At 44.7% G+C, this 26,993-nt stretch overlaps 2 protein-coding genes across 3 annotated transcripts; both read left to right on the top strand.

Annotated features, from left to right (window-relative positions):
• Positions 1-1,080: 1,080 nt before the first annotated feature.
• On the top strand, positions 1,081-6,017 carry Cd207 (CD207 molecule). The gene is made up of 6 exons (XM_042699781.1): positions 1,081-1,153; positions 1,250-1,366; positions 2,725-3,099; positions 3,721-3,872; positions 4,847-4,965; positions 5,675-6,017. The coding sequence occupies exons 1-6, from the start codon at positions 1,081-1,083 to the stop codon at positions 5,850-5,852; spliced, it is 1,014 nt and encodes a 337-aa protein (XP_042555715.1). The 3' UTR covers positions 5,853-6,017.
• A 5,203-nt stretch (positions 6,018-11,220) lies between these two features.
• On the top strand, positions 11,221-22,811 carry LOC122125188 (C-type lectin domain family 4 member F-like). Of its 2 annotated transcripts, none has more exons than XM_042699759.1 (6): positions 11,221-11,303; positions 12,125-12,241; positions 14,991-16,106; positions 19,643-19,794; positions 21,269-21,387; positions 22,426-22,811. In XM_042699759.1, the coding sequence occupies exons 1-6, from the start codon at positions 11,228-11,230 to the stop codon at positions 22,574-22,576; spliced, it is 1,731 nt and encodes a 576-aa protein (XP_042555693.1). In that variant the 5' UTR covers positions 11,221-11,227; the 3' UTR covers positions 22,577-22,811. The 2 variants fall into 2 exon arrangements, with proteins under 2 accessions (XP_042555693.1, XP_042555694.1); XM_042699760.1 differs by having other exon boundaries at positions 11,228-11,303; positions 14,991-15,182.
• Positions 22,812-26,993: the final 4,182 nt, after the last annotated feature.

Below are 26,993 nucleotides of genomic sequence, written 5' to 3'. Positions count from 1 at the left end.
TCCAATAAACCATTAGAAAACCGGAAGTGGTGCTGTAGCTCAAGTGGTAGAGCGCTCGCCTTGAGCTGAAGAGCTGAGGGGATAGCACCCAAGCCCAGAGTTCAAGCCCCACGACTGACAAAAAAAAAAAAAAAAGACTATACATTTAGGATTGCAGGGAGAGAAAGAAGGTAAGTAAAAAAAGGAGAGTGAAAAAGGGAAAAAGAAAGGTGGTTAGTCTGATGTTGTCGATCCTCTCTGCTTTTTTGAGATACCCAAAGTCAAGAAGCAGGGAGAGGAGAATACGAATCTCATATTTACATTTTAAACCTCTAAGCGTCCTCATTTTAGAAAGGGATGCTGTAACTCCTAAAACATCTTCACAAAATAAGGTCAAATATCTTATTCCAGTGGTTTCTTAACTGGTCTGCCTACTTTCAGATCTCCTACATACCATTCTAAGCTCCTTGTCATCAAAGTAATCTTTCTACAATGTCCTTGGTCTTGTCTTCTTCTTGAAGCCTTTTGTTGGCTCCATAAGCCAGAGGACAATCCAAAAGGATCTTCATGATCTAATCTCAGGTGTCTCCTTAGCCCCATGTTCTTCCCATGTCATAAACTTTGCACTTACACATGACTAGAATAGTTTACACATTCCCATGCATTCTACACTCTTATTCCATATATTGACTTTGATCACCCCTCAGCCTGGAATATCCCCTATTACTCTGTTCTCTGTACTTTCTTTGAACCAGGCATATTTATCTATTGCTAAGTTCAGCACCTTTGACTATAACTGATTTGCTTAAATCTGTCTTTCCTATCAGATTGTGAACTGCTTGAGTGACAGTTTTTACAAGAGAAATGGGATAACTTTGGACAAGATAGAGTGTCAGAGAAGACAAATGGCTTCTCCCTAAAAGCCCAGACCTTTGAGGAGAGGACCAAGCTGTGGTCTTGGCCAGGCAGGATATGTAAGCCACGAATGGGGAACTTTGGGATGACATAATGACCTGTGCTGTAGGACTCATTTCCTGTTTTCTTTAAATAAAAGATCTTTGGAGAGACAGGCAACTAGAACACCTGTGCTACAAGGACAAGATGAATGCTACAGAGGAGGCCTCCAGTGCCCACTTCACAGTGGACAAACAGAACATCTCCCTCTGGACCCCAGGCAAGTATGAGTTGCTTCTTGGCACCTGCTAGATGCTGAGACTAAATCTACCTTTAATTGGTGCTTAACATGACTTTTTCTTTTTCTTTTTTCCAGAGACTCTTCCTAAGCAAGGTCCGAATCTGGTCCTGAGACAACCTCTTACCGTTCGTGTGGTTTTAATCTGTCTGTCACTGACCCTGGCCACTTCTGTTGTCCTTCAGGTCATTCTGTGTAAGTCCTCAGGATTTCTTGTCTGCTGATCTCTGGCCAGTTGGCTTCCTGGAGATATAGACCCTTCTCTTTCTGGTTCTCCTCTGTCTCTCCTACCTGTGGTGTTTCATTTGCCTCATTTCTCCTCTGCACCTGTAGTTTCACTGTAGTCCCAGTGAGATGAGCCACTTCACTTCCTTTTCCAGTTTCTGGAAGGTTTTTCTGAATGACATCAGTACTCACACATTTGTCTTCAAGGATGCAGTCTTCTATCTTGAGGTAGTTACCTGGTTTTTTGTTTGTTTTTAATTTCATGCAACTTTCCCCCCTTTGTCCTTCTTAGCTCTGGGTCCTTTGGATTCAGATCCTTGTGGACAGTCTCTGACAGTAAGTGCAATGTTTCTTGACTCAATGAGGGACTGAGTTCCAAGTGGTCCTAGGTCTGACTGATCAGGTGGAGAAGCTAGCCAATGAGCAGTCACATTTCCAAGATTTAGTTCATGCACTGGGACTCTTTCATGTTTTCTTCATTGTCTTGTCTGGATGAAGATCATGCCAGTGGAGACTTTCTCTTCATCTGTTTTCCCTCTTCTGGAAGCTTCCTGGTCTCTGAAGCTGGTAGAGCCCATTTCTTTCTGCAGGATCATCAGAGAGCAGAGCAAGGGAATATAATTTTTCGTTCTTCAAGGCCTCGTAATATACTCAATCTGAGGCTGTAGACTCTACTCTTTACCCCAAATCCATCATTTACTCCATTCCAGACCCCTAATCTTAAATCTAGGACTTTCTTTTGACCATTCTCGGACACTCCAAAACTGTGAGTTGAGAAGAATGTGAAAAGAGATGGGGAAAAGGAAAGAGAGAGATGGCTTAAATCTCTCTTTCCACGTTCTGAACTGGGAGACTATACACTGGAGCTCCCATTGTCATGAAGGGGCCAGCCCATGGGGAGATGTGGGAGACTGGAGGGGTCTCTGAAAGTAGAGGGCAGGGGATCAACTGTCATGCCCAAAAGGGACTAAGTGATGCAGAGAGTGACAAGGAGATGACCGAAGGCATCCTTTCACTTCAGTGTACTCTGAATCCTCAAAGGAAATTGAGGACTGGATTTTTCCCTGCTTCTGCTTGCTCATGAAATCTCTCAGAGGCAGTCCATGTTTTATCTGTCTTCTTACTGTATGCATCACCTTCATTCTTAGCACATGATGGATGCCCATTGCATGCTTGCTCTACCTTAGTGAATGATTGTAGGGAGGTGGCTACAATCCTTGGACTATCTTAGTTCCTTAAGAACTAACATCCTGCCAGCAGGATGAGAACAACAGTTTTAGAATCTCTAGGTATCTCCTCAATTGACCTCTTGACTTTCTTAAATCCAGATCCCTGGCTGATAGGCACACTATCAGATGTAAAGACTGATGCTCAGGTGTTGAAAAGTCGTGTGGATAACATCAGCACCCTGGGTTCTAAAGTTCTGAAGAACAGCAAAGGCATGGAGGCAGCTGGCAGTCAGATCCAGATGCTGCATGTTAGCCTTGATCAGGTGAATTCTCACATCTCGACATTGAGGAACAGTGTGGACAAAGCCAATGCACAGATCCAGAACTTAACAAGAAGTTGGAAGGAAGTTGACTCGTTAAATAGCCAAATTCCAGAGTTGAAAAGAGATTTTGATAAAGCCAATACTTTACATACAAAGGTCCAGGGACTACAGAGAAGCTTGGAGAATATCAGCAAATTGCTCAAAGAACAAAGTAAGTGACTTTAAAAAGAGCATTGTAAGCTGCTCAGTGACCTATAAGACTTCACCTGAGTTAGATGTGAGGGCAATGGGCTGGTGAGTGAGCAGGGCGCAGGGTAGCAAAGGAGGTGGGCAGGCATGGACTAGTTAAAAAGAGAAGGCTTAGCATTAGGGTTCAGGAGGACTTATGGGCTATAAGGAGAGAGGGGTTGAGGAGGACTTATGGGCTATAAGGAGAGAAGATATCAGGACCCAGTTTAGGTAGCATCACTGAGATGCAGAGTGTGAAAGTATTAGAGGGTCTCTGTTCTGGCACAAACCTGCCATTTCCCAGTAGCTTTCTTCCTTTGAACTTAGAAGCTCAGCCATTTGTCATAGCCTATGAAGAATTGCTTCTCCCATGTGGGAAAAACAGATTTCTGGTTATTTCTTTGTTTCTTCTCTAACCCCAGAGACTATCCATCAGTCTCAGTCAGACTTTGAGGATCCAAGAAAATGTGCTCAAGCCCTTATAGGACCTAAGGATCTCAGAGCTCTGCTCCATTCACTGATATCTCTGGGATCCTACTCCACCCCCAGACAGTACTCTGCAGAACCAGGTACATCCTGTTAACCACCAGGCCCTGTTTTCCAGATGATGTTCTGCAGATGGTTTCCCAAGGTTGGAAGTACTTCAGAGAGAACTTCTACTACTTTTCACATACTCCAAAGACCTGGTACAGTGCTCAGCAGTTTTGTGTGTCCAGGAATTCAAACCTGGCTTCAGTGACCTCAGAGGCTGAGCAGGTGAGTATTGTTTCCATGGGCTCTCTAAGGGTGTGGGGGCCGATGTTTCCCAGAGGCTGGGCAAGATGATATGGTGATAGTGGAAGTTTTCAAATGTCAGCAATCTACCTATGAAAAATTTATTTCTCACTGATGCTACCCACCTAGCAAGGGCTGATGGGTGGGTTCTACTCATTGTCATACTCAAGGACCTAAGCCAGAAAGACTTCATCTTCACATGAATTTATAATTACTGAAGCATAGAAAGGGAACAAACTGTGCATGGCTCTTAAAGGTTCTGCCCAGAGAGAACACATGTCCCTTCTGCTCAGATGTCCCTAGTGGAAGTAAATTGTACAGTACTCCTCGCTTCAAAGAGACAAGGAAGGGGGGCTCTTTGCATGTTTCCAGAAACAGAAATATTTGCAAATACCATGAATTGCACTGCGTGACTCAAGAAGTCTCCTCTCTGGCGAGGTACTCTATGAGTTGGGTCTCTTCCATCAGGGCAATCAGTACAGCTAAGAGTATGTGCTCTGGAGTCAAGAGTCCCAACCTACCATCTTCTAGTCCTAGAACCCTAGATAGACTACTTACCTTCTCAGGCCTTAGCCTATTCATTGAGGAAACACATATCATAATGGTGTCTGCCTCTAAGAATAAAGGAGAAAACACGTATGAAGGACTTACACATTTAAGGATTCCTTGAATTTAGTTATTATCATTCACACCATCAGGATCCTGATCTGAAATTTAGCTGAATCTTTTTGTACTCCAGTATCTTTCCTGAGGGGCAAAAAAACCTGAGTCCTGAGTTTGTTAGTTGCAGATCAAAGACAAATCAGAATTTGGAAGATGGACTCTGAATAAGGGCAGGAAGAGGAATGAGAGAAGCTGTGTGTACAGTTATCTGAGCACAAGTAGAGAATGCCTAGAGACAGATATTTACACTTCAGGATGTGGTGACAATTCTGTTCATTCTGTATTCCCCACAGGAGTTTCTGTACAAGACAGCAGATGGACGTCCGCATTGGATTGGCCTGACTAAAACAGGGAGTGAAGGGAATTGGTCCTGGGTGGATGGCACTCCATTCAGCAGTGTCCAGAGTAAGAGGTGAGCCTTTAGGACCTTCCTTCCCAGTCTGAGTGAGAGCCAAGGCATGAAGGAGTGGAGGTTGTTTCCCTTGTTTTAACATAGCAGAAATCCTGGAGCTAACAGCTCACTGCTGCCTCTCATTGGCTGTGGGACCTGGGATGAGTCCATAGCCCTCCATGTCTTATAGGATTTGACAGTAAGACCCTCTCCTTAGCTCAGGCAGAGATCCTGTCCCAAGCCTATGTCTTTGCAGTATGGGTTTGTGTAGGGACTTGAACATGGTAGACTGTTTGGCCCTAATTTAGACTAGAGCTGAACTTTACCAATCCCCTTCCTCTTAAGCTTGAGTATAAAGATCATAACAAAGACCAAGGCTGAGATGGAAAGAAATGCAACTCTGTGTGTATGTGTGTGTGCATGTGTGTGCATGCGTACATGTGCACACCACTCCTGGGGCTTGAACTCAGGGTCTCATGCTCTCCCTTGGCTTTTTTGTTCAAGTCTGGCACTCTTCTACTTGAGCCATACTTCCACTTATGGCGTTTTGCTAGTTATGTAGACATAAGAGTCCAAATAACTGAACTGTAGTCCTCAGATCTCAGCCTCCTAAGTAGTTAGGAATACAGGCATGTTCTACCGGCACCTGTTAAGAACTCATTTCTCTATTGGAGATAAGCTCTTTATTTTCTAAGTTTGTGAGTATATTTTTGTATTTTCACTCTGGTAGGTTCTGGATTCCAGGTGAGCCCAACAATCTGGGAAACAACGAACACTGTGGCAATATAAAAGTGTCCTCACTCAAGTCCTGGAACGATGATTCCTGTGACAGTAAGCTCCTTTTCATCTGTAAACAGCCCTATCAGAGCTATGACACGACTGCCCCCACATCAACCCTTGAGCCCTAATGCTTATCTAACTTGAAGAAATACTCCAGGAAGAACTAGTCCTCACTCCAGGATAAAATTTTACAACCTCTTCTATTTTATTTTATTTTATTGCTTCAAAATTGTCCTGAAGGCATCCTGAATTCTTATCTACATTGGCTGAGAGTTCTCTGACTCCATAGGGGCAGTTGGACTGGCAAAGACTTGGGTTCAATGGAAGGGGAAGCTGGAGAGGATTTAGAAGTTCACATTGGCTAAGAAAAGTATATCAGGACTCCAAAATCTTAGGTCATCACCTTGGGCCGTCACTTCCTTCTGAGCCCAATTTCAACATTATACAATGTGTACATGTATCCAAGCTTTACATAGTACCCTATAAATATGTACAATATTCATGGTTTTATGTATCAGTTAAAAATAAATTTTAGTTAAAAAAGGAAGAACAACAGATTTAAATCACATTGTGTAAGACCAACTAAGCAATTCTGATACTGTTCTTCAGGACTGTTCCTGGTTGGTCCTTCAGACTTCCTACATGCTGCTGGCTGGCAGTTGGCTATGTTTTCCATGGACATAGCTCTGTTCTTTGTGACCCTGTCCATGCTATGTTCCATTGCTCTCTTTATCCACATCCTCTGAAGCCAGAATCCCTTCTTTCCCTGGATGAGCTTAACTTGGTTCAGGTTAGGATAGACATGGTTTGTGCCTCCTTTTGAGCTGGGTAAGTACCTCACCCACTCACTCACTCACTCACACATTTACTCACTCATTCTTCATACTCGGATGCCTAGCTCTACCAGCCACAGTCATCATCTGCCCATTCCTGACTTCTCTTGCTCCACCTTCTGTCAGTTTCCTCTGGTGTAGGGAACTATTCTCTCTGAATCTGAAGTAAATGCTCTGTATACACGTTTCTTTCCTAGTGGCAAAAGCAGTCTGCTTTGTTGGACATGATATTCTGGGGCACACTCAAGATTCACACAGGGACTCATACTTTTCTTGGCTTGCTTGTTCTGCTGGCACTCTACTACTGGAGCATGACTCTAGCACTGCTTTTTTGCTGACGGAATGAGGAAAGTTAGGGAAAAGGGCATTATGGATCAAGCCAAAGCTCAACCTTGGAGCTGGGGATTAGGTTTAAGTCTAGCTTCATTCATAGCAGATGGACTGAGGATAAGGGAAGGGTGGTTCTCAGGGCAAACTCGGGGCATGATACCTGAAACAAGGAGATGTGTCAGCCTTTTGCTGCCAGGGCTTCTGGTTTTAACCCTTACTTAGTCTTTCTTTTCCATAAACTATTGGACTTTAAACTTTATGTGGAACAAGTCCCTAGCTTGAAGTTAGGGAAAGACTTGTTCTCACAGCTATCCTGGTGCCTAACCAGGTGATGAGAGCTGTTTACCCAGCTTCAGAGGCCTAGATGTGAGACAGGCCATCCTTTGAATTGCAGATGCCTAGCTCAGTAGGTAGAGCAAGGAAAGGTCTCTGCTTTAGAGGGTATGTAGGTATTATGTTAATTAGCTGCAGGGAAGCTGCTCCTTGTGCTTTTGTTTACATTTGGGCTTTGTCTCCACCCAAGCATGTAGTTTTTGCCTTTAAAAGCTTGGTGCAAACTCTGTGTGGGGCTGCTGGTCTTTGAGACAATAGTCTGTCACGCACACACCAGCTTTCTAGTAAAGATCCCCAACTCGGCCTCTCCAAAGGTGGCTTCTCTGTTTTCCCACGACTGGATTTATAGCTGAGATACCTTACAACAAGCTTTGTGGTGTTAGGGGATGATATGGTCAACTGAAGCAATTACCAGGCTGTCTGCAGCTGTGGGTCTACTTGGATTTCCAAGAGCATAATCCTGGGACCATCCGTAGGGGCAGGAAAAACAAATGTGTGAGTGATCTCAGTTGTGGTTCTGGTACTATGCGCAAAATAGCAGTATCCTGGGAATTGCTGCAAATGGTGTTCTTGTAGGAAATAGGTGGGAGGGGGGAGTAAAATTAGGGGAAGAGAGAAAGTGGGGGTTATCATAGTGTAGGAGACTATGTCCTTCTTCTGTCCAGACACTTTCCTTCTGCTGAGCAAGGGATCCCCAAGTTCTGCTTTGGAGGTCATCTTAGTGTCTCAAGCCCTAGAGAAAATAGCTTCTTAGGGGACCCAGCCCAATCCTTTCTTTGTGGGGAAATGGAAACCAAGACTAGCCCTTCCTTCTTACTGGCATCTGTGGGGAGAAGTCTCCAGCAGCTCCCAACCAACATGGAGAAAGAGGGGCTTAGTAGAAACTCTTGGGGTTTCAGGCAAGGCTAGTTACTGGCTCAGAAATAAGGTGTCTTTCCTCCTTCTCAGACCAGCTATCAACAGACAGGAAGTAAAAAATAAAAGGCCAACAGATTGAGGCTCTATACTCTACATGCCATCCTCCTACCTGCACAGCTCAATACACATGTGCATGCACATAGCAGCAGGATCTGGTGAGACAGCTACACCTTTCTCACACCATAGATCAGGTTCAGCAGTCCATTGTCATCTGAGCTGACAGCGCAGCTGCTATAACATACATTTGTCTTACCACACTGAGGTCCTGGCTTCTTTCAGTGTGGCTTCTCCATCAGTAGTCTCTAGTCTTTTTAGTCAGTTCCCAAGGGCTATTGAAGGCTAATCTCAAGATTTGTGAAAAAGACACTGAACTGAGATGTAAGAATTGAGGATGAAGAAAACTCACACCTACCCACACAATGAGGATGAAGCAACCATTTGCAAGCTTCTAAGAGAGACCCTATTAGTGTAACTATACTTTTATGACCTGGAGAAAATTTGAACCATGTCATGTAGACTGTAAAAATATGAAGTAATGGGGGAAAGTGGGAGCCAAGAGATAAGAACCTGCCAGCCTTTCCAGAACTGATTTTGGGAGGGGAGCCTTGGCCAGCTAGTGGGATACTGTTCCGCTGTTTATTCCCTTAGTGGGGATGGACTTGCACCGCTCCACAGCACCATCCACTGGGATTCCTCGCTTCTCATTCTCCTAATTTTAGGCCTACCAAGCGGCAGGAACCCCTGAAGCAGTATTTATTTATCCTGAGAGTAAGCTATAGATCTCATTGAAAATAAATGCATTGGGACCAGTCTTAGCTACCAGTTATTATTTTCATATCCCAGAGTCATAGATCCAATCTTTTAGAGCTGAGATCTTAGATCAAAGTGGCCCCTGCTTATATTTTCTGACAATACTTCTGAAATCAAATGTACTTCCTGACATCAGTTGGGCATCCAGCAATTCCACTGACCTCAGACACTGACTCCTTGAGTTATAACAGTTCCCAACTCTTAAGGGGTCTGTGTTATAAGGCTGCTTCTACTTCAGAAGCTGTGACAAGAAGAATTGCCAGGAACCCACACTTCTTTTTTTTTTTTTTGTCGGTCGTGGGGCTTGAACTCTGGGCCTGGGCGCTGTCCCTCAGCTCTTCAGCTCAAGGCGAGCGCTCTACCATTTGAGCTACAGCGCCACTTCCGGTTTTCTGGTGGTTTATTGGAGATAGGAGTCTCACGGTCTCTCCTGCCTGAGCTGGCTTTGAACCGCGATCCTCAGATCTTAGCCTCCTGAGTAGCTAGGATTACAGGCGTGAGCCACCAGCGCCGGGCTTGGAACCCACACTTCTTGCCTGGCTGACAACAAAGCTGGAGGATCCCATGATGCCACTTCCCTTTTTTGTTGTTTTTGGTCATGGGGCTTGAATTCTGGGCCTGAGCACTGTCCTTCAGCTCTTCAGCTCAAGGTGAGCGCTAGATCACTTGAACCACAGAGCTACTTCCGGTTAATTGGAGATAAGAGTCTCGTGGCCTTTTCTGCCCGGGTTGGCTTTGAACTGTGATCCTCAGACCTCAGCCTCCTGAGTAGCTAGGATTGCAGGCATGAACCGCTGGTGCCCGGCTGCCACTTCACTTTTGATGATTCACTAGAACAACTCACAAAATTCAGGAAAACACTAGACTGATGTTAGAGTTTATTCTAAAGAATACTATCAACAAGAAGGATACAGGACAAAGTCCAGATGGGTTCTGAGCACAAGAGCCTGTCTTTGTGGAATTAGAGTGAGGCCCCTCCCTGTACACATATGTATTCACCATCCTGGAGCTCTGCAGGTCTACTTGTTTCCGATAGCTCTGGCTCTCCATCCACCCCCCCCCCCCCCCCCCCCACTGTTTAAACTCAGGGCCTCATTCTTGCTAGATAGGCACTCTACCACTTAAGTCATACCTCCAGTCCTTTTTAGCTTTAGTTGTTTTTCAGGTAAGGGCTTGTAATTTTGCCTGTGGTCCAGCTTCAGACCTTGATCCCCATATCTCTGCTTCCTGAGCAGGTAGGACTCCAGTCCTGTACCACCATGCCTGGCCTTTCATTGTTTAAGTTTTTTGTTTGTTTGTTTTTGGGTCCGGTCTCGTGGGGACTGAACTCTGGGCCTGGGCACTGTCCCTCAGCTCTTCAGCTCAAAGCTAGTGCTCTACCACTTGAGCAACAGTGCCACTTCCGGCTTTTTTCTTTTTGCTTATGTGGTGCTGAGGAATCGAACCCAGGTCCTCATGCATGCAAGGCAAGCGCTCTACCACTGAGCCACCTTCCCAGTCCCTGTTTAAGTTTTTATAAATCCATTTCCTCTCCTCTCCTTCCCCAAACATCTGAGAATAGGGAGTGAGGGTGGGTAGCTGTAAGTTCCATTGCCCAAAACACTTTGGACTTTCTGGGACTAGCTGCCATCCTACCTAAGCTGTCTAGGGCACCTGAGCCACTTCATTAACATAAATTCAGATGTAGCCCAAAGGGGACTGTTACGAACACCAAAAGACACTCCTGTCATTTAGGAAATAGGGTTGGTAGAGCTCTAGGCCAGGATGCAGGACAAAGACAAACACATTTTAAAGCTACCTGAGGTCCTTTCCTGTAAATGAGTTCTGAGATTCTCAATGAGCAGAGTCACCTACTCATCTTGCTTCCAGCTAGACCCTCCTCTGCACACTGACTAGTTAACCTGTTAGCCTTTTAGTTTGGAGGAACTGGGACTAAGAGTAAGGGTCTAATGCAGTCACAGAATATTTTTTCTATAAAACTGAGTGATGTCCCTTCCCAAGTTGACCCCCAGAGATCAAGTAAGTTTGTGACTTGGAAGCAGAGGCTTGTGTGTGGGACTTTGAGGAGGTGCTATTGGGAAGAGGAAGAGACTAGGGCCCTGGGCTGACAGCCAGCCTCCTAGGATCCTGAGGGTAAGGGTTGCACTGGTTTGGATTTCTGCAGAGTCAATAGAGGGGGAGGCACAACTGTGAAGTGGTCATGACCTCATCAGGAGCTTATAAATCCTGCATGCAGGACAGTCTTTTTGCAGGCCCGTGACTGATGGAAGCTTTGCAAGATGAAGGACTTAGAGATGAATGGTGAAACAGCCCATTTCTGCACAGACAACCAATGTGTTTCCTTGCATCCTCGAGGTGAGAAAACACAGGGCCTTCCTTGCCTGTCTCTCTGCCCAGTACCCCTCCTTGGCAGTCCTTGGACTGCACAGTAAACAGAATGTGAGTCAGGCAAAGGACTAGAGCTCTGGGCAGGCCCAGTGTCTGCATAAAATCTTCCTAGACTCCTTTTTCTGGGCATAGTAAGTAATCTGGCAGGAGAAAGAACTTTGAATTTAGATAGATCTGGGTTTGAACTCCAGCTCTGTATACCAGCTGAGCCCATGGAGGCTCTGGAGCATCCTCTCTTGCTAATAAATCTCAAGAAGGTTCAGGAATGGCTTTTTTCAGAACATTAATGGTTGCAGGGCCCAAAGTGAAGGCTTCGGGACTGTCACTGTATGGGGATCAGCACTTAGCCCCCAAGAGGGTGACTCTTACCTTAGCTAGAGTCCATGAGCAGGATTGGCTCTGAGCCCTAGGTCTGGGCTCCTGTTTGGTATCTTTGTCTTGTCTCCTTCTTCTACCCTCCCTCCCTCAACTCTCTTTCCTTCCTTCTCTTCTTTTATTCAAACCACATTTCTGTGGATTTCTACAACCAGGTTTTGTTCTCCGAGTACCCCCACTGCCTTCTTGAGACTTTGAGTCTTGGGGTCTTGGCAGTGTTCTTGACCTTTGGGCTGCTACTGTGACTCACAGTTGGCTTTTGTGAACACCAAAGAGTGCTTTCACCTTGCTGCCATCTGGATGAGAAGTGTGGCAGGTGTCCTTGTCCCCACTGGACAGACCAGGAGCCTGGGTCAGACAGGCCAACTATCCCAGTCCTTCTCTCATCTTGGACTCTGGCTTCTACTCTACAGGACTGAACTCCACATCAGCGGCATTGATAGCCCCCAGGATGTCAAGAATTGTTCAGATTGCCTTGGTGTGCATGGCTGGGATTGTGATCTCCTGTTTGGTGGCTCTCTTTGTAGTGGGTGAGTTATCAAGTGTCCAGAACTTTACTGATTCTCTCTCCTTATTCCTGTACAAAGGCCCAAAGAGTACCAGATGCACATTCTCTGACTCCTGCTGTTCCCCAAAGGGTCATTCCAAGGCTGCTTCGTTGGCCCTGGGAGCAGAGAGAGGCCACTGTGCAAGGGAAGCCTCCCAATAATTGAGGCTTGTGAAGGAAACTCCATCTTCCTCTTTCTAATACCCTAGCTGGTATAGGGCATCCTGTTTTCCCAGATCAGGGCTGAGGATAGCAGTAACCCAGGAATGGGGTATTTCAGCTCTGCAGCCACAAAACCCTGAACTGAAGAGTGATCTTGTCTCCAAAGAGCTTCAAGCTCTTTGTTTCTGGAAGACAACAAAATTGGACAGTTACCTGTGGAACCCAAAGGTGAGCAGCCAAGAGGGGCTGGGGGCTGGGAGGGACCTGGGGCATTGAGGAGTATAAATTCTGGGACTAGCTTCTCTTTCAATACCCCCAGATCTTTGAATGGGTTCCATTCTCCTCATTAAAAAAGCAGTCTTTTTTAGAACAAAAATGAAAATAGGCTGGGTACCAGTGACTGATGCCCGTAATCCTAGCTATTCAAGAGGTTGAAATCTGAGGATTGAGGTTTGAAGCCAGCCTGGACAGGAAAGTCTGTGAGACCCTTATCTTCAATTAACTACCAAAAAACTGTAAGTGACATTGTAGCTCAAAGTGGTAGAATGCTAACCTTGAGCAAAAAAGCTCAGGGACAGTGCCCAGGCCCTGAGTTCAAGCCTCATGACTGACAAAAAAAAAGAAAAGAAAAAGAAAAATAGCTTTAAAAATATAATAGATACACTGTATATATGTATGTATGTATACATATATAATCTATAACTCCCATCTTTAAAGCATATGGTCTGATGAATTTTGATGTGTGCATGTGCTCATGAAACCATCAACCATGTGAAGGTAAGGGACAGAGTCATAGTTCTCTGCCAGAGTTTACTTGTGGCCCTTGTGGTTCCTTGTGGTTCCTCCCTCTCCCACACCTTTCAATCCTAGGTCACCACTCACTTCTATGTAATAACTAAAGTAAAATTTGCCTTTCCTAACACTTCATATAAAAGGGACCATATATATTCACTCCTCTAAAATCCTTTACCAGTCATGTGGTTTGCACACATTTTCTCTGTTTGTGACTTCATTTCTCAGTCTCTTCCAAGGTTTTAATTTTGATAAAATTAAAAGTATTGAGGATTGAGCCCAGGGCCTTGTCCATACATGTGCTCTCCCACTGAGCTATACACCCTTAGCCCCTTCTTTTCTTTTCTTTTTTTTTTCTGGAATGGATCATGCTTTTGGTCTTGTATGTGAGAAAACGTTGCTCAAGTCAAAGTCTCAAAGATGTTCCTTTTTTGCTTTCTTTCGTAGTTTTTTGAGTTCACATTTAGAAATTTTTGTATAGAGGGATGGATAAATGGTTTTGTTTTTCTTTTGCATGCAGACATCCTAGTATTTTGGCAGTGTTTTTTGAAAAGATGATCTTTTCTCCATGAATTGCCCTTGTCCATATTTGTATGGCTGCACCTCTGGATTCTCCATCTGATTGCACTCATCTGTTTGTATTCATCCATCTTGTAAGGTAGAATCTTTGAGCCTTCCACACTTTCAAAGGCCACCTGAACTTGCAAACCTGGATGGAATGTGTAGAACAGCACATGAGTACTCTAGAAGGGTCTTTGCCTACTTGGGTTCTTCCCTCTCTTTCTTCAGTAAGGTGACCATGAACGTCTAAGATTGGATCTTAGTTTGTGAGGGGAGCCAAAGATACCAGCAATACCAGAGTGGGTGGTGGTGGTAAGGACCCTGAACTCTTCTGTAGGAGTCTTTTCTCCATGTAACATTGGAGCACTGGCCCTTTAAAAGGCCATTTCAGCAGAGGTCGAGTGTCACTTGTATGGCATGTCTCCTTCCTGGACTTTTGGATTAAACACCATACTTTCTTCTAGGAAAATGCTTTTTTCTGCCTCCCTCCATTCCTCACATGGGATTTGTGAGGACAAAATTTATGTTTGTGGTCTACACACTTCTAGGAAGTAATGTATACCAGTTTTAAAACATTATTGAACTTACTCTGGGCTTTATTCATATCTATTTCCTCATAATAACCCATCCATAGCAAAATCTCAGTAGAATTAAACTTTAAGATCTTACAATATAACTAGTTACTTTTAAGTAACTAGTTATATGAGCCTGTGGCTCATGCCTGTGATCCTAGCTACTCAGAAGGCCGAGATCTGAGGATCGTGGTTCAAAGCCAGCCTGGGCAGGAAAGGCCATGAGATCTTATCTCCAATAAACCACTGGAAGTGGCACTGTGACTTATGTGGTAGAGTGCTTGCCTTGAGCTGAAGAGCTGAGGGACAGCACCCAGGCTCAGAGTTCAAGCCCATGACCGACAAAAAAAAAAAAAAAAAAAAAAAAAGCCAGATTTATCACATGATTCTCATAGGCTAGTTTAAAGTAATCCTTTCCAACCCTTCATTCATCTGTGGCAGCTAGTAAGTCTTCATTTACTTTGGTTTTTGGTTTACATTCTCATGTGGACCCAGGGTCTGGGTGAATGCAATGACCACCCATCCAGCTGACTAAACCCTCAGGGCTGTACCATACATGTTTCTCTGGGAATCTGGAAGAACATGCTGATTACAATCTCACATAGTGAGTGTCTTTGGCTGCCTTGTCTGTTTCTTTCCCCCCAGATCACCATTCCATTGACAGGGTGGCAGAGGTGGAAACTGCTATCCAGATATTCAAAGACCACATGGTAAATTCCAGTTCCTGGCACATGGAGATCCAGATGTTGAAGTGCAGAGTGGAGAATGCCAGTGCTCAAATCCAAGTCCTGGAGGGTCATCTGGGAAATGCCTCTGCTGCCGTCCCGATGTCAAAAGGTGCTCTGAAGGATGCCAGTGTCTGGAGTTTTCAGACACAGGTGCTAAGACGTTCCTTGGAGGAGACGGGTGGGGAGATCCAGAGGCTGAAAGGAGATCTGGAAAAGGCAAATTTTTCAACTTCCCAGATGCAGAATTTCTTAAAAAACAGCTCAGAGAACACCAGCACTGTGCTCCAGGTGTTAAGCAGAGACTTGAAGAGTGCCAATGCTGAGATTCACACATTGAAGGCAGGATTGGAAATGGCAAATGACCAGGCCCAGTGGGCAAATAGTAGTTTAGAAACTGCAAATGCTGAAATCCATGCTTTGAAAGGTCATCTAGATAGTATCAATGAATTAAGGACCCAGGACCAGGTTATAAGAAGTAGTTTGGAAGAAGCTCAGACTGAGATTCAGAGCTTAAAGGGAAGTCTGCAAAAAGCAAATGCTCTAAACAACCAGACCCAGACCCTTCTTCAAGTCAGGTTAGACAGCACCAGAGCTGAGACCCAGGCACTGAAAGGTCGTTTAGAAAAGATTGGTCCTGAAATGAACTTGTTAAAAACAGAATTGGCAACTGTTACTGCCCAGATGCAAGTAGCTAACAGCCGCCTGGAGAAGGCAGATGCTCAGGTTCAAGGTATAAAAGCAAAGCTAGAAAACACCAATACCTTAAACTCCCGGATTCAGGTACTAAATAGTGAGCTGAGAAATGCCAACAGAGAGATACAGACCATACAAACAAGAAAAGAGGATGTTGAAGCCTTAAATTCCCAGGCCCAGATGTTAGAGAGAAATCTACAGAATACCAATGCTGATATGCAGAGGTTAAAGGAGGATTTGAAGAATATCCAGGCTCTCATTACCAAGATCCAGGAGGAACAGAGTCACCCGGGAAACCTCCCTGTGACTGATGCTCTGCAGGAGCAGCTGAGGAAGCAAAGTAAGTGACAGGGAGGAGTTCTGAGGGGAGGGGTCCTGAGGGAAGAGACTAGCGTCTTTTGTCCCTTCAGCCCTTTTGTTTAACATGTTTGTCTCTGGGGAGGAAATAGGTGCTTGAGATGAGACCAAACCCAATGAAATAGGCAGTGGTGATAACACAGGAGCATTATACTTTCTCCAGAGGTGCTTATGATCTGGCCAGTGACAAAAGAGGTGGAAAACCAACTGCATATGACAGGAATTTGAAATAAGGATGTATGGGCTAGGTACTGATACCCTGCCTTTAGAAATGTTGAACATGTAGCTGGGGGCTGGAGGTTAATGACTCTTAATACTAGCTACTTGAGAGGCTGAGATCTAGAGGAGTAAGGTTTGAAGCCAACGTAGGTAGGAGAATCCAGGAAACTGCATCTCCAATTAATGTACAAAAAGCTGGTTTAGAGACATAACTAAACTGGTAGTGTGCCTATCAGGTAAGCAAGCCAAGGAAGAGCTCAAGGCACTGAATTCAAGCCACAGTACTGGACATAAAAAGGAAGAAAGAATGGTGAATAAACTACTTACTAACTCTGAGCCTTGCTTTTCTCATCTTAAAAGTGGAGACAATAATATTTGTTCCACAGTGAAGATCAAATGAGGTGACATGTAAAGCATTTTAGGCTGGGCACCAGTTGCTCACGCCTATAATCCTACTACTTAGGAGGCTGAGATCTGAGGATCAGGGTTTAAAACTAGCCCGGGCAGGAAAGCCCATGAGATTCTTCTTATCTTGAAATAGCTACCAAAAATGCCAGAAGTGGAGCTGTGGCTCCAGTGATAGAGCACCAGCCTTGAGCACAAAACCTCAGGGACAGTGCCTGAGTTCAAACCCCAGGACTCCCTCTCCCCCACAATCTTTAAGTAATTGTACAAAAGAGTTGCCATTTAACAAAGCAGTTTATGAATACAATGCATCTTGACCAATGTCACCCCTTTCAACATTTTTGGTTTTTTTTGTTGTTGTTTTGTTTTCCGGTCATGGGGCCTGAACTCTGGGCCTGGGCACTGTCCCTCAGATCTTCAGCTCAAGGTGAGCCGCTCTACCACTTGAGCTACAGCGCCACTTCCAGCTTTTTCTGTGTATGTGGTGCTGAGCAATCAAACTCAGGGCCTCATGCATGCAAGGCAAGCACTCTACCACTGAGCCACCTTCCTAGCCCTCAACATTCTTTTTTTTTTTTTAAATGTGGGTTGTTTTATTTTATTTTATTTATTTTATTTTTTGGTCATGGGGCTTAATCTCAGGGCCTGGACGCTGTCCCTCAGCTCTTCAGCTCAAGGTAAGTGCTCTACCACTTGAGCCACAGCGTCACTTCTGGCTTTTTCTGCTTATGTGGTGCTGAGGAATCGAACCCAGGGCCCCATGCATGCAAGGCAAGTGCTCTACCACTGAGCCACCTTCCCAGCCCGCCCTCAACATTCTTATACATCTCTCCCAAACCATCCCTTTCATCACTTTTATTTTTCTTTCTTTTTGCTAGTCTTAGGGCTTGAACTCTGGAAACTGTCCCTAGGAACCTTTTGCTCAAGACTAGCACCACTTGAGCCACAGTACCACTTTCATTTTTTCCCTGTGATTAATTGGAAATAATGTCATGGACTTTCCTGCCCAGGCTGGCTTCAAACCACAATCCTCAGATCTCAGCCTTTTGAGTAGCTGGAATTACAGGCAAGAGCCACCAGTGTCTAGCCTATTTGTGAGATTCTTATCTCCAATTAACTAGCAAAAAGCCAGAAATGGAGACATGGCTCAAGTGGTAAAGTACTAGCCTTGAATAAAAACATAGAAAAAACGAGTGATAGCATGAGACTCTGAGTTCATGCCCCAATACTGGAACATAATAAAAGAACTTTAATAAAGTGCTTTGTGTTTATGCACTCATTGCCATTTTATTGAGGCCCTATCAAGTTCCAGGGGAAGAAAAATGAATATGATGTGTCCTGTAGTTTTGCCAAGCTTTCGGCAGACTTGTATAGAAGACAGGTGTAAGAGGTAAGGAGTAAGAAGCTGGTACTGGGAACCAGGGTGAAGGAGGGGCAAAAACAAAGAAGAAATATGAAGGAAGTGTGTGTGTGTGTGTGTGTGTGTGTGTGTGTGTGTGTGTGTGTGTGTGTAAGAGAGACATCTTTCATGAGAAAACATCAGATGGTACTTTATTGAGTTGATGGCTTTTGAATGGAGTCTTGAAGGATTAGTAGTTATTTGCCAGATAACAGGGTAAGAGAATGGTAAGTTCAGAAGTATGGAGACATGAAAGCCTGGTGAAGGAAGGCAACTTCATAAGGTAAAGACTAAAAGCATAGAAGACAGGGGCTCCAGCAGTGGTGGTCTCAGTTTGAATGAAATCATAGCATGAAATTCATATTACACTGTAAGCCAGTCGAATTACAGACACACTTTTAAGAAAAGCAAAATTTACTGTGTCAATACACTCTGATACTTTACAATCTGAATCTATTCCTTTTTTGAGTTTTTGGTCAGTAGTGGGACTTGAACTCAGGGCTTCATGCATTGCTTACTTTTTTCATTTAAGGATGGCCACACCTCCTTAATTAGAGGTAGTTGTTACCTGGACATTTCTGCCCAGGCTGGCTTTTACTGTGATCCTTAGGTCTCAGCCCCCTGAGTATCAGCTAGAATTATAGGTGAGAGCCACTACAATCTAATATGTATGCTTTTCACAATTTACAAATGGGCTGGAGAGTACAGTTTGAATAACACTGAGCTAGGGAGGCAAGTGGGAGACACAGGGTGGATGGGGAAGGGCCTGGGACTTGAGTTTTCCCTCCAGGAACTTCAAAGAGGAGGCTCCGTAGGCTGTGTCCAGACTGAGGTTGGAAATAGAAGAGGAATGGGAATGGGGTGATTTCACCTGCTGAGTTTGGGATGTTGGGGGGGCGGTGGTTATGGCTCTCATTTACAGGTTGTCTAGAGAAGGAGAGAGGCCTGGTTTCAGGCATGGATCTGGAGACATGGGATATTATTGGTTCTGGTTTCTACAGTGGGATGTGGCTACATGAGACAGCATGGAGAAGACCAGGGGGCACACAGAAAGCCAGTCTTCAGCTGGCAAGATGGGAAATCGGTGTTTTGAATATGTGATGGCTATGATATGAGCAGCTGAAATGGATGGAGATGCAATCAGAAAAGATGGAAGGCTGGAAGGAGGCTGTAAAGAAAGAAAAAGTCAAGAAAGAGTCAAGGATGGAGAGGACATTGTGGCTCCAGCACAGCCAGAAAGCAGGCATCTGAAAAAGAGTGTTGACTGGTGGCACAGCTCAGTCTCCCAGGAGGGACCTCCACACTTGGATACCGAAAGCTGCTTGCAGGATTGTGTAGTGAGATAAGGCTATAGCCTTCTGGCCTTGCACTGGAGCACTGTTTTCAGGAATGGCCTGGGCTCCTGAACCTAAGTGGCTAGCTCTGGGACAGAAAGGTCAGCATTGGGTCACCCACTATCTGTTTCTGATTCTCTCTCTCCACAATCTTTGCTCCAGATCAACTTCTCCAGTTGGCCTTGGAAGGCTGGAAGGCCCACAAGGGAAACTTGTATTATTTTTCTCAAGTGAAGAAGTCTTGGCACGAGGCTGAGAAGTTCTGTGTGTCCCAGGGAGCTCACTTGGCATCAGTGACCTCTCAGGAGGAGCAGGTGCGGGATGTGGGTGAGGGCGGCATCGGCTGGGGATGTTGGTCTGTGACCAGAGATCTGGGTGCTTTGGTTTTTAATCCTTTCAGTGGTGTGGCTGTGGAGACCTTCAACTCTCCAAGTCAGGTGGGATTTTTTAAATGAATATTTATTTATGGCTATTGTAGAGTTGATATACAGAGGGTTATAGTTACATGAGTCAGGTAATGAGTAATGAGTACAATTCTTTTTGAACCATGTCTGCCCTTCCATTGCTCTCTCCCAGTTCTTTCCCCACCCACAAGATATCCAGTTCATTTTCCATATAATACTGTTGTATTTGTTCACCCTTGTTCCATCTTTTATGTGCCCTCCCTGATCCTCCCAAACACAAACTAGCAAACAAGATAAAAGGAAAAGAGAACAAAAACAGCAACAGTGGAGACTAAAAAATGTCTCCTGTTTCCTTTTCTTAGGCTCCATTTCATAGAATATTATTTTATATGATTATCTTTACATAGCGATTGAGCCTTTGTCCACCATTCCTATGCATATCTGACTTTGGCTTCAGTATGTGAACGACTAGACTACTATATAATTAATCATATCCCAATGTGTGTGCATACATGTATACGTAATATTTATTGAGCTCCAAGGAGCACTTTGTACTGGAGGAGGAAGCTTGAACAGTACCTTGCACATACTCAATGATGAAAGAAGATGTCCAGGGTTCAGCAGAGGTGAGCGGGAAAGAAGGGAGGGCAGAGAGAGGTGGTACCAAGTGACTGCTCTCAATTGTTGGGAAGATGTGTCCTTTTTATGCCATGGAGTTCCTGATAAGCTTCCTTTCTGGCCTTTAGTACAGATGTAAGTGTCAGTTAACCCAATGGCTATGAGGGGCTCCTGAGCACGAGATCTGAGCCTTCTAGAGAGCTGATGCACTACTCCATATTTGAGGACCACAATAAGCAATATTCCAGGAAGACCATCTATTTATCTGATAAAGGTTAAGGATCTTTACCAGAACCTGCCAGGTTATTAACAAGGGCTGCAATAGCTTTGGTTCAATTAACTTATAGAATGATCCACTCCTTGAAGTTAATCAGGCTATTGTTATAGGATCAGTGAAGGTTAAATTGTTTGTAAAACATTTCTTCCCTCCTCGTATTTTTTCTTTTTGGTTGTACTGAATCCAGAACTGCATGAATGCTAGACAAGTACCACGAGCCATACTCTCAACTCCCAAATTCATCTTTGTCCAAGTAAAGCTATACCCCTCATCAAGAACAGGAGCTTTTTATGGCTAATCAGTACGAGAGAAGCTGGGCTTCTCATGGGCAGGGTGTGGCTGTTGGCCTATGCCTCAACAAAACATAGAAAGCAAAGACAGTGGCCTAGTTCCTGCAGAGAAGCAGGCTTCATGTCCCAGTACTAGCGAAAAGACAGCCTCGAGAACCAGCTACTGGCACACATGAACAGTCCTACCTCTTTTCCATAGGACTTCATGGTATATTTCACAAGTTCTGCACACCACTGGATCGGCCTCACTGACAAGGACACCGAGGGCTCCTGGTACTGGGTGGATGGGACACCATTCAACAGCACAGAAAGCAGGGAGTGAGTCAAGTTGCTATATTATTTTGGCAGGCCTGGCTAGAGACTCATGTATCCTTGTCTTGTGTGTATTAGTGTTGCATGTGGTATATGTGGTGTATGATATGGGGTGGCATATGGTGTGGGATGTGTATGTAGTATATGAGTTGGTATATGATTTATATGTGATGCATATATGGTATTTGTGGTGTATGCTGTGTGATGTATAGGATGCATGATACATGTATAAGGTGTGGTGTGTGGGGTGCATGATGCATGAGTGATGGGTATGTAGTCTGGATATATGATGTATAATGTACATGTGGTGTGTGTTGGGTATGACGTGCATGTGGTGGATGGTGTATATGATGTGTATATGATCATGTATATGATGTGTGATGTGTATGTGGTATGTGTGGTACATTATGCATATGTGGTGTAAACCATGTGTGGTGAGGCATGATTTCTCCCAGAGAGCCTTGGGGAAAGGATAGGTCCTATAGCTGATAGTCTGTGGGTGGGTCTTTTTGCTTTTTGTTTTGTTGCATTTTTGGTTTTTGTTCTTTGTTCTTTTGTTGTTGTTGTTGTTTTTGAGACAAGGTCTCACTATGTAGTCCAGGCTGGCTTTGATCTGGCTATGTCACCCAGGCTAGTCTTAAACTTGTGATCTTTCTGCTTGAGGCTCCCCTATGGTAGGCCTGTATGTGTGTGCTGCAATACCCAGCTACCTTTTTAAAAATTTTTTAAATCTTTGCTTTCTACCCTATGCTCTACTTTATCTGATGCCAAGGGCCTCTACTCTCACTGGATAGCCTCTTAGTTCGAATTCTGGGGTGGGCTTGCAGCATCATAGGTTCGTTTCTGGCCCAGATCTTCAATAACTAAGGGCAGCCTTAGTGAGCCTCAGTGAGCCATCTTCAGAGTTCTGTTGGCCCTCACCTTGCTCCCATCTTGGGACATGAGGGATGAGGGATCTACATCAGTATTGTGTCAGCTCCTTCTGCCAGTGCAAAGGAAAGGACACTTGCTCTGTCTAACAAAATAAAGCTGTGTTGTTTCCAGGTTTTGGGAAACAAATCAGCCAGACAACTGGCTACACAAGAACGGGGAGAGGGAAGACTGCGTGCAAATTCAGAAGAAATGGAATGACATATACTGCAGCGCCTCCTATCCCTGGGTCTGCAAGAAGCCCAGGGACTTCGTTGTGGCTTGAGGCTGCCCAGAACTGAGGGGTCACTCCTGCCTGCAATGTTGGACTCCGCTCCACTCCACTTCTAAAGGCCTTTGCGCCCAACCTGTTCTCTAGGGCTTGTCATTGGCCTTTTGTTATTTCTTGCCTTGTCTTTTTATTGAACAATTTTGAACATGTTTGTGCTACGTAACCCCGTGGGATCAATGACTCTTCAGAGCAGAACCCTTGCCTTGCCTCAGCTGCCAGGCCTGGGAGATTGTAGGTCCTCCATAAAGTCTCATTGAATGAACAAGGTGTTGTGCTTGCTTGTCTCTTGTGACAGTTATCACATGTTTCTCTCTAAACGGTTCTTTCCTTGACTGTCCCTTCTGTCTCCAAACAATCACATCTTTCTTTAAGAGCTTTACAGCTAGTAATTTTTACCTACTTTGTGGAAAACAGCAGAGATTTACGAAAGACTCCAGGGACTTCACAAGGAATATAAAGACCCAGGAAGTTCCTGCCATCCTGTTTGTTCTCTGGATTTCCTTGGAGTCCAGATGGGCCCAGGGCTGGATTTCCAGCCTTTAAACTACTCTGAAGACATTTCTTTTTCCATCCTGTGAGCTGGTTTCATTTCATGTTTAAACTTTAGAGCTGTGTCTCTGGATCCAGCCTCTTCTAGGGGCCTCCATTCACCCTTCAAGGAATTTAGCTTTCTGTCAACTCAGCTTAGAAGGAGAATGTCTCTGTTGGGCCTGTGGATCTTCCTCCTGTGGGACAGGAGCAGACAAATATAAAGGGGCCCTTCCTGCAAACACCCCAGGGTCAGTCTTCATGTCCTGCTGTCCACTCTCAGTTTCCTAAAGACACAGGCAGAGGAATTAACTTCTTCACAGACTGACTGGAGCTGTCTGGGGAGCCAGAAGTCCTCAGTTGACTTGGGGAAGTGGCCAGCTTGCCACTCTGGATTAGACAACCCTGCCTTCCTGCCTCCACTGTGGGAACGCCACCCAAAGCTGCCACGTGCTGGGACATGGATTGCTGACAATTGCCAGCACATGAGTTATGCTGTCGACACTCCAGTGCCTGAGTCTCCTCTTGGTCTGAGCACCCAACCTGATGGAAATCTGGGTCCTACATGAGATTTAGGGAAGCACCTGACCCACACAAAATGAGCAGGCAAAGACCTCACAGTTGTCATGAAGTACCTGGGTCTGGTTTTCTGGGGACAGAGAAAAGTTTGACTAGAGTGACAGTTGATACATTATACATAATGTGTTAACAGGATTTTGAGGATGAGGAAAGTCAATAGGTTAGAGAAAAAGTTTGTTTGACTAGTAGCTTTATAGTTACTATTTTTGAGTCAGTACTGGGATTTGAACTCAGGGTTTTATGCTTGCTGGGCAAATGATCTACTACATGAGCCCTACCTTCAGACATTTTGCTTCCATTATTTTTCAGATAGTCTTACTTTTTCCTAGGCCTGACTTTGGACAGACATAAACCATGACATGAACCACCTTGCCCAGCTTTGTCTTCGAGGTAGGGTTCCACTAACTTTTTACCCAAGTTGGCCTAAACTGCAAAGTTTCTATCCTGCCTCTGAAGGAGTTGTGGTTACAGATATAATCACTATGCTTGATGTTGGTCAGTAACTTTGTCCTTTCCAAATAATCCCCCCTCCCACTCTTATTGTCCATATACTAAAACTCAGATACCAGATACCCTTGGTGCAATTAATAAAAGGGGGAGGGGAGGGAGAGGAGAAGGAAGAGGGAGAGGGGGGGGAGATAAGAAAGGAAGGCAGGGGCTGGGAAGGTGGCTCAGTGGTTGAGCACTTGCCTTGCACGCATGAGGCCCTGGGTTCGATTCCTCAGCACCACATAAGCAAAAAGAAAAAAGCCAGGAGTAGCACTGTGGATCAAGTGGTAGAGCACTAGCCTTGAGCTGAAAAGCTGAGGGACAGCGCCCACGCCCAGAGTTCAGGCCCCACAACTGGATCCCCCTCCCCCCCAAAAAAGAAAGTAAAGCAGGCCTGGATGGGAGTGGGTACCGATGGAATCAAGAAGGCCTAACAGAGTGAATGAGGATGAATGCGCGCTCCATATAGTTTATTTGCATGTATGAAAATAAAAGAGTGAAACCTGATAGATTGTTTTAAGAATGAAGGAGAGTTATGGAAGGGATAAACACTGATTGGGATACAGTTGATACATGTATGAAAATGGCACAATGAACCCACCCTCCTCCTTGTTCAATTAATGAATGGTGTTTTTTTAAGCACTATTTGAGCTCAGGGTAACCTTTTCTATATGCCTGCATCATACCTATTACAAGGATCCTCCCCTTTTGTGTTGCTCTTACCTCCAAGTGCCAGTTATAAATGGCTCTGCCACTATTTCCAGCAAGTCCCATTGCAGCTCAAAGGCATCCAAGCCTGAGCTTCAGATTCCAGTGAGAGCCCAAGCCCCAGTGAGAGTAGAGGATGAGCAAGGAGACTTGGGCTGCTCTAGTTGATGTGAGGGCTCCTGAGCTTTAGGATAGCAAGAGAGCCTGCCAGCTAGGCCTCTTGGGGAGGCCAATCTGACTTCCTCCTGCAGGGTGAGACCCCAAGCAGCAGAGTGTCTGCAGCACAGCTATTTTTTTTTTTTTGCTCCATCTAACTACCCCGCCTCCATCAAAGGGAAAAGCAATAATCCCCAGCTGTACCTACATTGCCCTTCGAATCTTTTTTTCTTAAAGCTGATGCCAGGACTAGGAATCCAAGCCCTCTTCAAGGTGTCCCCCACCAAGACACTCGATGTGTTTCATCTCTGAAACAGTGTCACCAGAACAGCAAAGACCCTTCAGCCAGCTATGATTGCAGCGGCTTCTGCAATGGAACTCAGGCCACCCTCAACCTGGGCCCCGCAGTGTTTGTGTACAATAGCAGAGTTTCTACCTTTCTCCCTGGCTCAGAAATTGTCACTGCCATTTACTCATCACTTATAACATGAGGGAGAGGAAGCAGCTTTGCCCTTTCTAGTTGAGAAAGACAGATTTCTCTCTCTCTCTCTCTTTTGACTTTTATATGTTTGCTTTTCTGTGAAATAGCAATAGCTAAAGCATCTCCTTCTTGGGGTATTGTGGAAATAGAATTAATACATAGAGGCAGAGGGCCTGTTTCTTAAGCCTAAAATCTTAGCTACACAGAAGGCTGAAATCTGGGGATCATAGTACAAACCAGTCTGGGCAGGAAGGTCCATGAAACTCTTATCTCCAATCAACCATCAGAAAGCCAGAAGGAAGTTGTGGTTCAAGTGATAGAGCACTTGTTTTGAGTGAAAAAGCTAAGGGACTACACCTAGAGTGGGGAAAAAAAGAGTTACCTCACAGGATGACAGCTAGTCATACATGGCACTGTCCAAGGGTCAACTGCAATTGGTTTTCAGGTGGACTGCCTGATTCCTTACTTGCCTCTCTAGAGGGCTTTGTTCCACTTCACCTTCTTCTCACTAGCAGCTGGGGAGAAGAGGCCCAAAGAGTTTGAGTGACTTGCCTCAAGGTCAACCCAGTGCTGTAGAAGCCAATTCCCTCTTGACCATTACCCTCTGCTATATCCCCTATAGCAGAGCTCCTCTATAGCCACCACAACCCACAGCCCTAGATGCTTCCATCTACCTTTTCTCAAGGCTTCAAGGGGTCTTCCTGTGTCATATGGCTTGAAGTCCGACAGCATGAGAATAAAAGTTTGAGCTAAGGGTCCCTTGAGGAAATGACCTCTAGCAGTCCCTTAGGGATGAAGCCAGAGTATGGGAGGGTGTGCTCTGTTCTTCTCTCTTATTTGTGAAGGCATACTTTTGATCCACTGTTAAGCCCATCAGCAGTATAACCAAGACACTAACCTAATTGATCAAAGTAAATTATATTAATGTATGAAATTCTCACAATGAAACATCTTTATAAAATAATATACACACATTTTTAAAAAAGATATTAACTCTAGTTTCTGCCCAGTGGACAGGGGAGGGGGGCGTGCAGGAAGAGACGCACCCAGGGAAAGGTGAAGAGTTACTGCATGTCTTCTCCCTAGGTGAAGAAACTACTTTGTTAATTTTAAATAAAAAAATTTAAAGTCTATACTGGAGATAATTTCTTCTCTTCAAAATGACACCTAAGACTTTTCTCATTTCTCTTGAAGATACTTAAGACAGAAAAAGACAAAACAGTAGCAACAGAAATCAAGACGGGCTGGGTGTGGTAGTTTATACTTATAATCCTAGCATTCAGGAGGGTGACACAGAAGGATCATAAATTTAAGGCCAGCCTGGGCAGTTTAGTGAGACTCTGCTATCTCTACCTACCAAAAAAAAAAAGGTTTCAAATAGTCTGGAAAAAGAATAATGGTAATAGCGAGGGGTGGGGGGAAGAGGGGGAGATAGGGGGAAAAGGACTTGAAACAAATGTGAGATTCTGT

The sequence above is a fragment of the Dipodomys spectabilis genome, unplaced genomic scaffold (genome assembly GCF_019054845.1).
Source record: "Dipodomys spectabilis isolate Male_0828 unplaced genomic scaffold, ASM1905484v1 ptg000262l, whole genome shotgun sequence".
NCBI lineage: Eukaryota > Metazoa > Chordata > Mammalia > Rodentia > Heteromyidae > Dipodomys > Dipodomys spectabilis.
This window is presented reverse-complemented; position numbering and strand designations above follow the sequence as displayed.

What these genes read in the sequence shown, in the direction of transcription:
- Cd207 (XM_042699781.1), top strand. Translation starts at nt 1,081, where the DNA reads ATGAATGCTACAGAGGAGGCCTCCAGTGCCCACTTCACAGTGGACAAA. An exon ending in CATCTCCCTCTGGACCCCAG is followed by an intron (nt 1,154 to 1,249) that starts GCAAGTATGAGT and finishes TCTTTTTTCCAG; the next exon opens with AGACTCTTCCTAAGCAAGGT. An exon ending in TGACCTCAGAGGCTGAGCAG is followed by an intron (nt 3,873 to 4,846) that starts GTGAGTATTGTT and finishes TATTCCCCACAG; the next exon opens with GAGTTTCTGTACAAGACAGC.
- LOC122125188 (XM_042699759.1), top strand. Translation starts at nt 11,228, where the DNA reads ATGAAGGACTTAGAGATGAATGGTGAAACAGCCCATTTCTGCACAGAC. An exon ending in GGTGGCTCTCTTTGTAGTGG is followed by an intron (nt 12,242 to 14,990) that starts GTGAGTTATCAA and finishes CTTTCCCCCCAG; the next exon opens with ATCACCATTCCATTGACAGG. An exon ending in AACAGCACAGAAAGCAGGGA is followed by an intron (nt 21,388 to 22,425) that starts GTGAGTCAAGTT and finishes TGTTGTTTCCAG; the next exon opens with GTTTTGGGAAACAAATCAGC.